This window comes from Fringilla coelebs (genome assembly GCF_963513975.1).
Source record: "Fringilla coelebs genome assembly, chromosome: 1".
In the NCBI taxonomy this organism is placed as follows: Eukaryota; Metazoa; Chordata; class Aves; order Passeriformes; family Fringillidae; genus Fringilla; species Fringilla coelebs.
Window position 1 is genome coordinate 32,413,193 of NC_140028.1, and position 17,317 is coordinate 32,430,509.

The following is a 17,317-nucleotide window of genomic DNA, read 5'->3' on the forward strand; positions in this document are numbered from 1 at the left end:
AATATTGGATAGAGCACTGGGGGCAGATATTGAATTGAATAACTGGGGTGATTACTGCAGTAATCGATGCAGATAGTAACACATAGGAGCTCCGTGGCCATTTTGGCTGCATGTTCTTGACTTTCCTCCTTCTGTCTCATATTTTCCTGTGCCTTACTGTACCAAGCTGGTCTGACTGGGGGGCTTTGCTAGCTTCTGAATATTTAACACCCATTATTAGCACTTTTTACAAAATACTATGATGGTTTAATGATGTAGGAATCTGTCTCCCAGCAAACAAGACAGCCCAGATCATTGAACAGCCGAGGGCAAATTTCAGGTGTCACATTATTATCCTATGCTAACATGGAGCAGGAATCACATTTTATTGTATTTTCACTTGTCATGTCAAGGAATTCTGCTTTACTAAGAATAATATCAATAATATAAATAGTGACCATATATAAAATGGTATCTCCATTATTTATTTCTGACAGCAAAGACAGGCTAAAGCTAAGACTGACAGCATGGCTTCTTTTCCTATATTCACAATGCATGTTTTTATAGAATCATATGCAATTTTCTGAGTGTTAAAGTGTGCTGTCATTTGTATATCTAAAGCTCTCTAAGATACATATTAAGATAATGAATGAAACAAAAATCTTCAGGCTTTTTACCTCTTGTATAATTCCCTAGAGTTCCACAGATTCTATAAAAACCCTTAAGCCATAGAAGTGTGACTGTACATATGTGTATTTCATTCAGTATTTATATACATTTCTGAACAGAATATTGCACTGTATGAATAATCTTTGTAACTTCCAAATATTTATGTTTCTAAATCTTGCCCTTTGTATGACTGCAGAAATTGCAGGAAATAAACCGTCCCTTGTGTATTCACAGGAATCTGGGTTATCTGGCTTTTAAACCAAATTCAAAACATACTTCAAAAGCAACTGCTACACAGAAAAAATTATTAATATGAGTACCTTAGTTACATCTCTGCCATATGAAGTAAAGGGTCATGATAGATATGTCCTGAACATATCTATTATTAAATGCAAAAAAAGCTGATGTTATTTTCCTCTTTCAAATCCACTGAGAATCCATAGACAGCTGACATTTACATTCAACTTCTTCAGTTTAAAAGCTGTAAACTTACACAAAGGTTCTCCCAACCTGTGTTTCCGGTTTGGTTTCAAAATCACTTAATGGAAAATTTTTAGATAAGATTGTCCTCTATGCAGAAATCAAGACACAACAAAGTCTGTCAACCCTTTAATAAAAATTCCTCAGCATCCACATTTTAGGAAATGCCTATTAGGTTTCCTTACTTTATGTCCAGCTAGTACTATGAGGTCATGTCCCAAGTTCACTAAAGCCAAAAATTGACTTTTCTGTATGTTTTTTTCATCAGCCAAGTTTTCTAATACTGTTAGCTATTCTTTTGGGCTTTGTGTGAATTAGTTGTGAGCATCTGGCCTACAGTTGCTTCTGCTGCAGAAAGAAATACCAAAGTGTAGCTCCCACTCTACAACTTTCTGGAAATTTCTCCTCATTGACTCTACTTACAGTAAACACAGAAGATAGTTTTTCAAAAACTTGGTGTTAGCTGGGATATTTAGATAAGAACAGGATGGTCATTGCATGGGGGAAAGCAGCAGAACTCCAAAAAACTGGGCAATGGAATATGTGAGGAGAAAGGGTGGTGAGTAACTTTCTTCTTGTTGCTCTGTTGATCAGTAGAGCTGCTCACAGCAATTATTCACCCATGGAATGTTGGAGCTATCTCTCTCCTCCCACCAAGCACTAATTTCATTGTTGTGGCCCCAAGGGTCCACCCCTGCCCTATTGCAGAGGAACTTGCACTTTGGTTTCAATCCTGAAAACGGTTAATACCAGTATTGCAAAATCTATATAATAGCTTCTTTCAATTGCCACCACTTGCAGAAAAAAAATAGGGTTGTACATAAAAGACTCTTAATCTCCCTCATCGATTTGACCCTGGTCAAAACTTGAAAAAATTGAGATTTATCCATGAGACTTCTGATGCAATTAATGAAAGTTTTGGGTCTAAACTGCCTTTACAGTTTTAAAACCTCAGATTATGGCTGCTTGCAATGCTTAGGTCAGAAAAACAAAGACATATATTTAGGGTGGCTATTACATTCTTTCTCTTGAATCAGGACTGAAAAAAAAATCAGTGAAAAGTATTCTTACAATGTAAATTAATTTTATTCAAAACAGATTAAAAAAACTAATAAAGCTTGCCTAACTACATGAGGTAGTACATGTAGCAAAAGAGAAGGCAGAATATAGTATTCTGAAATATGAAGAATATGAGTAAGTTTACAAGTTGGAGTGAAATAAATTCAACAACAGAAACAAAATATACCAAAAATAAAGTTTAACAGCTTTTCAGTCTTAAAGCACCAATACACTTTTCATAGAAAGAAACATAGTATCACCACTACATGTTCTTCATATACCATAATATGGTAAAATTAATGCATCAAGCTGTTCATCATAAATGAATTCTTTAAAATTGTGAAGCAACAAATGACATAATTGTCACTGGGCTTCGTACCACTATACTTCCTGGCCTGCAGGAGTATTTGCCAGGTCACAAGGAGCCAGGTTAGCCTTTGTTACCATTTTCTTTGGTTTTTTTGAACATTTACTCCCATATTAATGTTTAGCATATTGATAAGATGCACAGCTCAAGGCTGTAAACTTGCAAATTTTTTTGAACGTGTACAATTCTACATTTTCTCTGAACCAAAATTTACGTAAATTGAAGAAATCACATGGCAAAAATAAAGCACCTGTTTGTGCAGAACTTCAGGCTTATTCCTTCATTTCAGGTTACTGCACTTCTTATCACTAAGATTTTATGAGATCCTTCAAGGTTATATATGTCTGTTTCACACACCCATCCCAAGACAGTGGAATATCTGAGAAGGATTGGGCCATAATGAATTATGGCTATTTGAAGGAAAGAGCTTAGCAGCATCCAATAAGTATTTTATTAATCTATTTTAAAAATAATGGACATGAATGGCCCAGTCTCTTAAGAATATTTTTTAGAGGAAAACATGTTAGCATGTCCTAGGGCTTCTTCCTGTATTTCATAGGAATTTATTCCAATTTATTTCAAAATAAGTATTTGTACTTTTTATGATTGTTGTGAAATTGAGAACAATCTAGCTCTTCATTGATGCTTTCATGGCTAATGCTCCTTTAAATCACCAGAAAGTTATATATGTATTTATTTTACTTTAAGGCATGATTTATTTTATCAAAATATTGGGATGACTTCTTTTATGTACATTGAAAATAAAAACTCAGGCCTCCCTCTGGTATAGTTTTAAGGTTACTGTTAGTGGCATATATAAAGCACCATATAATAATATATTCAGATGAAGAAAACAAAGAACATTTATGAGCTTTGAATTAACTGTATAGGAGTAACTGCTAAGAAAATATAGCAATATTTAACACAGGATTCAAAGTAATGTTATATATCATTATAGATTTTCAAATTAATTTTTCTCCCATGTTTATTTTTACAGATTTTTTTCATTAAGATTTATATCTAACTTAAATTTTTTGGTGGAAAGCAGTATACATCTTCTGTACAATAATGTTACAGCTTTATACAAATTTTAGGAATCACAAGAAATGGCCTGTATTAATCTTTTCCAAGTGCTCTGGTTTCACTTGCCTGTTATATGTTTTACTTGCTAGATTCAAACAACAGCAAATACTCTGAAAGCCTTGCTTCCTGGAGGATTCTGTAAACTGAAACATAAAAACATTTTTGTAGTTATTTTTAAGACAATAACAACTTTTGAAAATTTTCAATTGCTAATTCTAGTATGCTGCAGCACTTCTTGTGACAACTCCTCAATTTATCTACCTAGGATTTCTTTAAAACTGCTACAAATAAAAGCTACATAAATTTCAGATTTTTTTTCCCAAACAGGTCAATAGGAACAAAATGCAACATAGAAAAATTCAAGTAATCCTTTGTGATGAGGGACTGTAGTTAAAAGAATTGAAGCAAAATGCTAAAAGTGTTTTGGAAATAGAGAAAACATACATCTTATGCTTACACTTCTAGCAACTGTATTTGGAGAGAACTTGCAGACTTAGGAGATCACTTGTTTGTTAGTTGTTTATATAAAGAATAATAGATTTCTACAGAGACCTAATGTCTAACAAAACCAAAGGGAATGCTTTCTGAATGGATAAGTACCTGGCTTCAAAAGAAACGCAACAAAAATACCCAATTCCAATGAAATGTTGATAGAATAAGTATTTTTGCCTTAAAAGTTGGACCAGCACATCTTACTTAATGGTCCATTGTTTATTCTTTAGCCAACCTGGCCTGAAGATTATCTGGTGAGGAAAGGGAAACGGAGGTGGAAGCAAGGAAAGGCACAAGGGAAGAGGTTGGCTGCAACAGCATTAGAATTCATCACCTTCTGCTTCACAGAAAACTTGTATGGGACTCTTTTCCAAACTTCTGACCTTCCAAACTTTACCAAGATGATTAATATGTAAATATATGTGTATTTATTCATATTTCAAATTTATATTTATAGATAGTATCTAATTCATATATTAAAGCCTAAGCAATCATCAAATTTGCAACATTCTTCCTGACTGCTGCTCTACTCAAGAAAACTTATATGGAGAGCAAAAGTGTCAGTAAGGAAGCACTCTAAGGGAATTGGATGATCATAGAAAAAAGTAAAAAAATATATAAAATAAGTCATCTATTGAGCAAAGAAAATCTGTATTTTACAAGCTTCCAGAATTGTTGAAAGGTCTGAGAGAAAGAAAGAAGACATTCTCCTACCCACAATTAAAAACAAGACAAAAACACTCAATATTTTCCTACTTCTGAGTTTTCTACAGAAACTGAGATTTTTCCCACTGAAATTTCTCAGAAAGACTATAGTCTGGTTAGGTAACCATGATTTTTAGTCTAAGAAACATTCTTAGCTTTACAGGACAAAAAGAATGGTACAATGTTTTTAAAGTAATTTCTCTTTCTTCCTTTAGAACCTGGAGAACCCTTTCAGGGATTAAATTAAATCTACAACATATAGCCATGTGTTATCATCACACAATGTACAAATAAACCCAATACAAGTAATAAACTTTCACAGCATCTCCATGTCTTTCAGAAAAACACTGCTAACCACAAATTATTTAAAAAAATAACATCAAAAATATGTTTAAATTATTGTGAATTTTAAAGTTTGTGAGTATTAAGTATGATTCAGGATCACTGGTTCAATACCATGTAAATCACAAATGAACAGTTCATCAGGAACCCGTGAACCTCCATCACTAATGTTAATTTTTAAAAAATCCTTAAAGGAGTAACTGCAATTTTCCTATTAAATATTGTGTTAGCTGCAACAGAACCAGCAAAGCAAACAAGAGGCTTACTTTATTTCATAAGCAGCTTTTCAGGGTAATGTTGCATGAGCTCAGAGGAGGCAGGCAGCTCCACTAGCACAGCTTCTCCGAAGCCACTGCAGCTGCTGTTGCACAAGCTCTGTAAACCACCCCTTGTTGGTTTGGCTTCTAGCACTGCCCCAGGTACGAGCAGACACAATGCCAGACTGTGGACCTTTTCAAGGCCAAGAGTAAAGAGTAACCATTGCAAATGGGCTCTGTACCTTTCTGAATAGATCCCATTCTGAAAGGAAGCCACATAGACCTTTCTTCTGTCCACTGGCATCACGTCAACGTAGCCGCCCTGGTTGCGGACCACACCCGCGTGCACCGCTGCCCGGCAGATACTGGAGATCTAAGGAGTGAAGACACAGATTAGCGTCGCATTCATCCTTTTATTTCACCATTTTTAGGAAAAAAGACAAATAAAGAGGCTCCCATTTAAGTTAGCAGTAGTCAGATGCTGAAGATATGGAGAATTATTGGGAAACTCATTGTAGTCTTCACTACGCTCTGGAGCCATACTTTCAATTTTTTTATCAAAAATTCCCACTCTTCAACATTTGTCCAACATTACCAGTGTACACTCATTTAAGCCCTGGCACTTTAAATCCTGATGCAAAAAAAATTTCTTTCAGGCTATCTCAGTTCAAAGATCAGGAACGTGTTTGAATACTTCTGCCTTTCAAAATGAAAGGATCTATCAGCCAAAGCCTCAAATATTAGTGAAATGATCCATAATTAAAGGGAGCATCGCAGTTTTCTATCCAGCATGGGTAAATATTAAAAGCTAATTAGATGAAGGGTATAATGGGAGCATCAGACAGAAGATAGAGGTCTAAAATGAAAGTTCTCTGTTAAGTTAACAGCACTTACAGCTGCTTGAAACGTCTTTCTGCTCACAAATTCCCCTTGTGAACCCATGAGGAATACACAATAACCAAAAGGAATTTCTTAGTGACATTCTTGATAACTTTAATTTAAATAATTGATTTAAACTTGCACTACTCTATTACTCTTTCAGCATTTTAGTAATTATCAGAAGAATGAAACTTCTTAGATATTCCATAAGGTAGGTCCCAATCTTTAAAACATAGCAAAACTAAGTGCAGTTCTAGCTTCAATGGGTTTTGGTGGCAGCTGGTGAAACAGGCCACAATTTAAACAAAAACTATATTTCTTCCAGTTATAACTGGAATAATTTATATATGTTATCATAGCCATTTTCAATCTCAATGCTATATGAAATCAGGAATTTTGCAATGATTTTCCTACTTTTATTCTAAGCACAGGACTTGCCAGGTTCACTCATATATAGTTTTTCTTTTAATGTTACAATATTTAAAGCAGTAAAGATATGAAATAATTTATGCAAATAATCTTTCGCAATGATGCTTCAGAATTTTTCTTTCCACACCACTGGTTGCAGCTTTTGAACATGCCAGAAAGAATGCCATTAATACTCTGTACTTTTCCTCCTCCCAAGGTTGCAAAATATTTTTTATACCCTCAACACCAATAGATGCCTTATTGTTAAGATTATAGCACGCCCTATTTATCTATACTGTGGAGCAACTAAAGAGTAGACTGGTCATGTGCAATTTCAAATACCCAGGGGGAAAAATTGCCTCTGCAATAAAGGATTACAGTCAAAAGAAATAAAAGATGATATTTACAAGCAATTAACTACACTGAGGAACTAGAAGAAAGCTATTCATTCTATTCATTCCTAGTACAATAACACAGCAGTAACTTTGTTTTCAGTTCCCACTGGAGATATAGAAAAAGGGAGGAAGTACAACTGGGGAAAAGAAAGATCAGCTTTTTCACCTCTGTAATAGTAACCAAAATGTACCCTCACCCTTTACACCATGAGATAGGGGTATACTTTCATAATTACATTTGAGGATGGCTAAGATGTGGTGGCTGTTCCAACATTATTTGGAAGTTTCTAGTCAAGTAAAAAGGAAAGGAAAAGTCAAGGGGTGGAGATTTTGACAGAGCAGGCTGACTGCTTGTTGGAAACAATCTCCAGCAAAGGATGGGGACATTGTTAGGGCTGGCACCACAACTGGACCAACCAAGTATGGCTGGGCTAATGCACAACGTTTCAAAGGTGAAGGCACGACACTTGAATGGAAAATGTGAAAAAGGAGAGGTCAGAAGACTGGGGCTCATGAAGTCAGCTCAGAGGTTTTCAGATGAAAAATAAACTGATATTCTCATGCTACATTCCAGATGAGACTGGAGAACAAATTCACATAGTTTTTGAATAAATGAACAATTACATGAGTATAAATTCATAATTATGAACTAGTTTGTAGGAATAGCTATGAATAGCTACAAATGTTTAAAAACATATAGAGAATATCTTCTTTTACAAAGTATTATCAGTCCTTATCTCTCAATAACTTCTCATTGTCTCAGAATGAGACTATTAGAATGCATCCAAATGGAATCAGATTCCAGTAGTGATGCCACAGTATTTCCTGTGCTCAATATTATGTCATCCAGATCACACTTCCTTGAACCACTAAGGCAAGCCTCCTGTTGGTCTAAGCAAAAAAGGATTTCACTATGTCCATAACAAATTTCAGCATATTATTTGTGGTTTACATCAGCGTCCCTGTGTCACTTTCTGGAAAACTTCAAAGATTTGGGTTTGTTTCTTTAATCTTGATGAAGAAATTCCAAAGGATGCATAAGGCAGTATTTTTAAGTTAGTGTGAACATTTCATACAGCATTATATGGCTGTGCTTTATTATTGTGTTGTGAACACTCCTAAGCTTGTTAGCATTTTTAACAGGTCATGGGATCTGAATACCAAAATAATTATTTTCCTTCTTCAGATACTCAACAAATACCAGTACCTACTGCAGCATAGAATTACCCTACAAAGGCATTTAAACCACAAGTGTCTTTAACATACCATCATAGGAATATGGAGCTATTTAATAGCTTTCTGCATCGTATTCTCTATATTTTACCATAGCAGAGAATTATGAATACTTTTCAAAAGTTTCAGGGAATATTTCTAAATATCGTTACTGAAACAAAAATTTGTATGATCAAAGCCTTCAAATGGATTAAAATTTTACAATTCCATTGAACGCTTTAGATAAAGGATATTTCTTGGTCTCTAGCCCCTGGAAGAAGTAAGGTAGACACACTGAAAAATTCAAATAAATTCTGCTCTGCAGATACCTATTTATCTCCTTTACCACTTTACTCTCTGTACTAAAAACTACTGAAAACATAATCTAGAACAGCACTTTCAGTGTAAATGTCTACCATGACAGCATCTGAAGTTGATAAGAAGACTCCCATCTCTGGTTTTTTGCCTGTATTTATATCCATTTTTTCCTAAAAGCAGTATGGCTGCACACATCTCTATTTAATGGAGATGAATAATAAGAAAGTACACCTAAAATAATTTTAAAGTGTTCCTCTATAACACTAATTAAATTCACCTTGGACTTCTCCAGCCAAAGAAAATATATATTGTGAGATTTCCCCTGTTAAGGTTAAACACAAGCATGTGTTCTTTCTCCCACAACAGTCTCCTCTAACTCACTGGGAAACTTTGCCTGTAGCCTTAATTGCAACCACAGAGCTGAAAGAAAATGATCTTCCACAAACTGGACTTGCATTGAATCTATTTGCACTGCCCCTTTTATGCACGTTAAGGATCCAGTTCACAAATCAATTATCTATCCAAACTGGAAATACTGCTCACACCCATGACACTACTTATGGACATGAGTGTTTTCAGGAAAAGATACTCAGGTAATCCAATGGACATCAGTTAGTTTCATAATGCTGAGGAGTAAATATTTCACACATTTCAAAGAACTGGAAAGTTGTGAAAATCATCATCTGACCCAGCTGGTTGCCATAATACTCTTTATGACATCCATAAGACAATTAAACTAGAGTTTACTGCCAAAAATACAAACTGCTTTCTCTGCCACTACATCCTGGCTTCTTCATAGAGACATGACAAAGAAGGGGATAAAATGGAAATCTCTTTTTGGACTTTCTACACACTTCAGAACTAAACATGCCATAGAAAAGACAGGGAAAAAAAACTTGACTAGCAAACAGAATGAAAAAAAAAGTCTGTTAAAATAATATGACTTTGTGAGATACTTTGCACAAATATATCAAAACTCTGTCGCAAATACACAGCTATTCACAGATAAGAAATACTCAGCTATTCACACAGATAAGAAATATTCAAAATAATGAGACTGTAGACATTTATTTTAAGAGCAATATTTTTTGTATAGTCCGAAAGAAGTTTTGGTTGCATCAGGGTTTAAATGAGTATACACTGGTAATGTTGGACAAATGTTAAAGAGTGGGAATTTTTGATAAAAAAATTGAAAGTATGGCTCCAGAGCGTAGTGAAGACTACAATGAGTTCCCAAATAATTCTCCATATCTTTAGCATCTGACTAACTTAAATGGGAGCCTCTGAAAAATGAATTTTTTGAAAAGAAAGGCATTTATTTTTTAAAAAATCATCATATGGAGGAAAACTGTATATCAATATTCTATTTAATAGCTACATTATAATTTTTTTCATAGAATTTTATGTCTCATTTTATAACACAATGTAAATCCCTGTACTTACATCAGAATAAATCCGTGTACCAACCACACGAGCGTAGTGTGGATTTGCCTGCATACAGTTGTGAGGACAATACACCCTGAAAGATCAAAAACAAAACCACATACAGTTAGGAAGAGTATCAGAGGATTAATATATCATGTTCAATGACAGCATTATTAAGTATAAATCTAGTTGATTGTCTATACATATGGGTCCATAATCCTATTTTATATCTGTCAGTTTTCGAGGCTTTGACCATACAGATGAAAGCATTGCTGATGTGTTGAAGTTCATATGAAGTGCTTAAAATCATACTTTAACAAGTCTGGTCTTCTTTCCTTTGGATAAGTAGATGGTGTTCTTGTTCAGCATATGTATGGCAAATAGAACAGTCAGTGACGAGACAGCCTGTTCATTAGTCTATAATTTATCTAAGTGTCCTATACAAAAAGTACAGTCTCAGAAGAGGCAGATCTGACTGAGGACCTGCTTTGATACTGATGACCTGGTGACCCAAGCCAATTTAGCAACTTGTAATGAAGCTGAGCATTGGCATATGTGGCTAGGATGAAAAATGTTGGAAAGTAGTGAGACTCCTAGCTGATTCTGGGAGGTCAGAAACCTACTAAAACACTCCCTTTATTAACTGCATTTTGTTAACATCTGAGGAAAATTTTCTCTGTGACTCATGTCTTCTATACCTTTAAAATGCACAGGAAAGCCATGTGGGAACATAAGTAAAGTACAAAAGGTGTCAGCATTTTATTTACTGACTGTGATATGCTACAAGCAAGAACCATCAGCTGACTCTAGGTCTACTCTGAGCTACTTCATTTGAAAAAGGGAGCCACCCTACATGAGGCAGCTCTGAGCAAGTGTTCTTTAAAATGTTATCCAGGCTCCAATCAATACTTGGGAAGTCAAATCATTTGGGCATGCTAGAGTCTTGCCAGATGGGTAGCTAAAACATTCTGATAAGAGTCAGGAAAGATATTTTGTCAAAAGAAAGCAAGTAGTTGAAGAAGCTTGTGGAAGACCTGCTTATGCTTTATGAGTTGGGAGAAAGAGGGAAAAATGTGGTTGTGTAATCAATGCCATGCCTGACTACTGCTTGTAATTCCCAAGACTACACTTTCAGAATTAAGAGCATGCATGGAATCTTGAATGAATCATTGCTGTTGAGAAGTTCCTTAAGTTGACACATCATAATCATGTAATTCTAAACTTTGTACTTATTCTTTAATTTTCTTAAAAACAAAACCTGTTTTTCTGTTGATGAAGCTAGCTTTAGTTTTTAATAATGAAGAGAAAAAGAAAAAGAAAAAGATAGGAGGATGTACCCATCCATTCCTGTGTTCCAGTCCTTAGCTTACTTCTCCACATCTTCTAGCCAGAAAGCCAGGAGTCATAGCCAAACACCAAGTAAGTCCATGGACCCAGGTGCTACATGAAGGGATGTTTTCCTAGCAGTTTTGGCTTTGTACTTGTTTCCTGTGTTGGCTGTAGGATTGCTATGAAAGTAATCCTGTGGATATCTCCAGCTTAATTTGTGGTAAATCATGCTGCAGCGTATTTACCTTTGACTCATCTATGGTTTTAAGAACTGTTACCAAACTCCTTTGTCAAAATATTGCGGTACAGGCGCCTTTCGAAGAGGTAAAACACAGGCTTCAAAGAAATGGCACAGCTATTTAAAGCCAACCTGCAGACCAGGCCTTACCTTAACCAGATATATTTCAATTTTTTTAATCCAGTTTTTTTAATCCAGTTTCTCCAGAACTCCCAAGCAAATTAGTACCTTCTATGATAATTATCTTAATTTTATCCTTCTATTGTATCTATTTTACAGGTAAATAAATTGAAATAAAGTATACTTCGCTCAAGGTGCATATATATACTAATGGACAATGAAAAATAAAAATGAACTTTTATTCACAGTTTTTGGTGTAATGATTTCACTAAGATTAGCAACAGGATCTTAATGAGTGAAAGAAAAAGAGATTTTCCTAATGAAAAGACCTGCAAATCATCTTTACCTACCTTGCCTTCTACTGAGACCAAAGACTAAAATATCACTTGAACATTCTTGACTTCATTTTTACAGCTACTGTTGTCACCCTTCTCAACAACTTCAGATGACCAAAAATAATTAGCAAATGGCAGAAAATAGAGCAGCACTTTAAATTAATACCATTTTATGAATTTTACCTTGGACAGTGTGAGGCTGGTTTTTGAAATGGGCACAGTTGTTCCACTGTGGTTTCACAGGTGATAGCCTGAACTGAAGAAAATAAAACACAAACAAGTAAATGTTTATTATTTAGAAAAAACAGAGTAGTAGTGAGCTTGTAAGAAATAAATACTAACCTGTTACTTTAGAGACAGTGAAGGAGTTAGCAGATTGGTATTTTCTGAAGAAGAAATATTAGAAATTATCAGTAAATAACATTTTTCAGTGATTTCTTTTAGCTAGAATAATTTTTATTAGAAAATATGGAAGCAAACCCAAGAGAATGTCCCCAAACAGTTCTTAGTCACTGCACCCCCTTCTCCCCAGCTGGAAATATATTTATTGCAATGACACATCTACTTTGTGCTCCCAGTGAAAGTGTTTCAAAAACAGGAATGTGTGTTAAACTCTTTCAGGAGTGTAATTTGCAAAGAGAGCTTGTGATAAGAACCAACTAAGCAATATTGGAACCAATTAAGCAATCCCTCATAACGTAGCATGTGGTTGCTCAGAAGCTTTCATCTACCAGAGGAGCTCATTCACCTTTTGCTAAAGGTTCATTCCTATAAACAACTCCGACACCAAGAAGAGTTTCTCCTCACAGCCTTCCTGAAATGTTTCATGAAATTTTACTTTTGGATCTTGCATCTCCTGTTATCATAAGCATCATTAAAAACCTAGTATAACATACAAGAGTTCTTTTTTTCCCAGTAATTATATGGCACTCAGATGCACCTGCTTCCTCTTGTTATAAAAAATCAGGTACATAGATTATGTTGTTTCATTACAAATTGATGAACATTTCTATTTTATTCCCCTCATCTTCTATTTTTCTTCTCTTTTGACTCCTGGGATATGCCTCTGATTGTGGTATTTTTCATCTGTAACAAAGAAGCTGAGGATGCCTTTGGCACCCATAAAGTTACTTATCAAAAAAAAACCAAACCAACAACAAACCAAGGAAATTATTCCCTATTCAGCTTTAGAGCAAATTGCTCCTATGGACCTCACTGTTTGCCTGCATCAGGTTATTTACTTGTATGACCCATCAATTGCACATTGCTCATTTATTGGATTCCAATTAGCTTTCACTGATGTAACTCATACTTCTGTCACCTTAGCGCTTACAGTAGCCTATCCTAAGAAAATCCAACTGCTGAAAAAAACATTGGTGTTAGCTACCCTGATAAGAAATCAAAGGAGCTGAAGATCAGGACCCTTGCTGTATGCTGTCCTGACACTTACTTTTCTCTATTCTCTATTCTGTTTTGCAATACGCAGTAGAGGTGAGATCCACTTTATTTCATCTATTCTTGGATAGATTAAATAGCAGTTTATGCAAGGCTCCATCTATGGACACTGGGGAGAGTCAGGTAGCTGCAAGGCATCCCCTGCCTTATTGATGGGCCTTTTGAAGGTTTGAAACTTTGGCAAACAATCTTTATTTGTCCCACAGCCAAAATAACTTCCACTGTGTTCCAATTCTCAAAGGATAGGTGCTAAATACACTCTGTAGGCTGGACAATCATACAGTTTTTTCTCATATAACATAGAAACTCAGAGATTTCAACTGGTGGGAAATCAACTGCTTCCAGTTTAAAGAGGTTTTTACAGCTTATCTACTCTTACATTTGTAAGCAAGCTGGCTCCTCATATGTTACCATTGATATACTCAAGATCTACTTCTCTCTTTGAATCAAAGCAAGTAAAAAAGACAAATGTTTGTCTGTATCTACATTTTTAGGCAGGTAAATCAAACCAGAGTCCAGTCATCAGATGATCCAAAGAAACTGATTGATATCAATGCCTTAAGTGCTACCCAGGTAGTCCAAATTATAGGCCACTGAATTTGGTCTACGAGGCCAATGCTCCTCTCTATGCTGGCTTAGACATATCTGTTGAAAAGGGAAATGATGACAGGTGTCATAGCCTGCATAATTTGTCTGCACAGCACAGAGTGAGAGCACGGCCACTGATGATTACCTATCTCCTTGACTCTTGGCTTTGCATGTGAGCCAAATATATCACTCAGAAAAATCCTGTTTTCTTTCAGCTCAGTATGTGTAGCCCTTTGAGCTACACACGTACCACTATTACACATATACTAACTATAGACAGAAATAAGGACATCAATGTAAAGCTCTGAAGAATACATTATGACATAGCGAAGTATAATTTGCAAACACCAGTAATATCTTAGATTCAAATATATTAATATTGATGTTTTTTATCATTGGATAATTATATATGAAACAGCCAAGCATTCTCCATTTCTATGTGTTGCTTTTCTGGGCTTTTCTCTAGCATTTCTAGAAGTATTTGGAGCTGCTTTCACATACCAGTTTTAGGGAAGGCACCTCAGCAGTGCAGTACACCTCCAAACTAAGTTTCCACAGTATGGAATATTATTCCATCACTGGCCAATGTAGAAATCGTGCAAAATACTTGTGAAAAATGTCATATGTAAACTGTGGAACTGTGAAAATTATCAAAGTGTACAGGAAGAGATATGTTTTCTTCTTGTTCCATATGCACACTACAAGAGGGTCATTTACAAACATGAACTTGTAATATTGCTTTGTTAACTGTCACAGACTGCTCCGTCCATGTCAAAAACACATAAAATCATCTGCCAGTATGTGCTGGTTTTTGACAATAAATATATATTCTTACCAATTATTTAACTGAATACTCTCTATATTATTTAATTACAAACACTAACTAACTGCCCAAGTCATTCTGTAAATTATTTAACCTTCTTTCACATTATTATTGTGCCAACTCTCTGTCCACCATTGAACACTGGCTAAAATTTCAGAACGGATACAATATCTCTATATCAACATGCCTTTTTAAAGCATTTTCATATTTATTATGACAAAAAGCATAGCAAAATGTTATTAAAAATGTGATATATTTTGTATGAAACAAAAAGAAATAAATGAAAACCTTTTCATACATTTCAACTTCAAGAAAAAACTTACCCAATTGACTGAACACCATTTCTGTAAGACTTGATAAAGTAGTTTTTCCTCCCTTGCCTAGTCACATCAACCCAACCACCTTCATTGTCTAGGATGCCATAATGTATGGCAGCTTTACAAATACTGGATTGCTGAAAAACAGAGCAGGAAGAGCAGATCTATGTCAGACAAAAAGCAGGTTTTAATTACAATGTGTCATTAAAACTTGGTAGAGAGTCTTTTAGGTTTGACTTGGTCCATGTAGGTGTTATTTCAAGCAAATAAGCGACCACTTTGCCTTACTCAGAGATAAATTATTCTCATTACAGTTCACTTGTTCACAGTACATGTCATTTCCTATACTGTTTTTCCACTCTACAGAGTAAATTATATACTCTCAGCTAGTATTCAGGTTACACAAAAGCAGGTCTGTCTTACTGAAACAATTTATACAAGTATATCCACAAATTGTTGTACTCCTCCTTTAGTCCCACCTTCACATATTTGCATGTAAATATGTGGACACAAAAATTCCACTTCTGTGTATGTATAAGTATGAAGTTCATTTGTACAATACACACAGAATAGCAGATGTAAATTTATGTCATCTGACGCTTTCTTAAACATTGGTGTAAGCTTTTAGTTTTGGTGAATGCTGACATCCTCAAAATCCATTCTTAATACAATTTTAACTAGTACGCCAACAGAAAAGACATTTCATCAAACACTCTACTGGTACAAAATTTAATTTAAAAGTATTTACCATTTCATAATGTACACTTCCAATAACTTTGGCTTTGCTATCCAAACAGCCAGCAGGACATTCATACCTAAGAGAATTAAATACAACTTGGTTTTAAATCCTGGGATTACAAAAAGGGGAAATATTCCAGCTCATGTACAAATATAGCCTTTCAGAAAAATCTCAAAATGACAACTGTAAAATTTACCATACCTATTGCAAGTTGTTCCTTTGCACTGATCTCTTAGCCTTACTTCACATGAAACAATCTGAGCTAAAACAAGCAAAAAGCAAATTCACTGTAATGAATTTGATACTAGATAATTCAATTTTGTTGACCACTTGCAAATCAGGTAAATTCCTTACACATTTGCTGCGTGCTTATCACTTCATTTTTCTCACTGTCATCAGTGCCTGTGGAGGCTGAAGGTTGATGTGTTCTTGACCGGCTTTGCACAGTTGCATCCTGGGCTTTGGATCGCTGACGTTCAATCTCATTGGTTTCCTCTTCTGGTTCATGGGGAGAATAAGGTCTTTCTGAATCCTCTGTTTCAGAAAATGGGGAAAAAAAGAAAATCTCTCAGAAGAAAAATAAAATCAGCATGGAATGTAAATCCCTTACCATGTTTTGGTAAAAAAGCAGTGGACAAAAGGAAGAAAGCAAGGAAAAGTCTCCACTACTTCATAAGATGGAGAACTCAAGATTAATAAAACGCCTCAGGTATGTTTGTTATAGTGAGAAAATATATACTTTTTTTTCCCAGCATGTGAAGCACAATTGAAGTATGAAACTGCTCTTAACGGTTCTGTTTTCATATCTTCTGCCATCAGAAAAACAACTGGACAAGGACAATCTCTGTTACACATGGGCAAAGTTTTACCAAGTTTATAGACAGCATGCAATTAAAGCTTATTTCATAGTAACATTCACCTGAAAATCAGGCTCTTCTATTCATACATAGTGCAAATAATTCTGAAACACTCATAACTGTATCTACATTTCTTACTTAGAACCATAAGAAAGTTATTTGGGCACACACATGCAGCTTTCATATGGTCCACATGAAATCTCAGAAGTTATTAACAAAAATTGCTAAATGAGCTGTTAACAGAGTAGAACAAAAAGAAGTAGCAGCTTCATAATACACTGTGTTTGCGTGCAATAAATGCTATTCCAAAAATTGTAAGTTAATAATCATCCTAGCTGACATTTTCTTTAATTACTAATGTCTTCTAGCTTTGTTCTTGGTTTTTCACACACACTGCATGTCTATGTCACTGAGATATTTTTTCCCTATAAACAAATTACTGCATA

At 35.1% G+C, this 17,317-nt stretch overlaps 1 protein-coding gene across 1 annotated transcript in view; it reads right to left on the bottom strand.

The window, feature by feature from the left end:
* Positions 1–3,728: 3,728 nt before the first annotated feature.
* The window catches only part of CRISPLD1 (cysteine rich secretory protein LCCL domain containing 1), a gene marked incomplete at both ends in the record, with an annotated part of 35,374 nt that continues 21,785 nt past the window's right edge, over positions 3,729–17,317 (bottom strand). The window contains 9 exons of the mRNA XM_084205225.1: positions 3,729–3,780; positions 5,676–5,806; positions 10,089–10,164; positions 12,276–12,348; positions 12,435–12,478; positions 15,282–15,412; positions 16,024–16,090; positions 16,216–16,276; positions 16,369–16,548. Coding sequence (XP_084061351.1) covers positions 3,729–3,780; positions 5,676–5,806; positions 10,089–10,164; positions 12,276–12,348; positions 12,435–12,478; positions 15,282–15,412; positions 16,024–16,090; positions 16,216–16,276; positions 16,369–16,548 — 815 coding nt within the window. The remainder of the gene's footprint in view (positions 3,781–5,675; positions 5,807–10,088; positions 10,165–12,275; positions 12,349–12,434; positions 12,479–15,281; positions 15,413–16,023; positions 16,091–16,215; positions 16,277–16,368; positions 16,549–17,317) is intronic.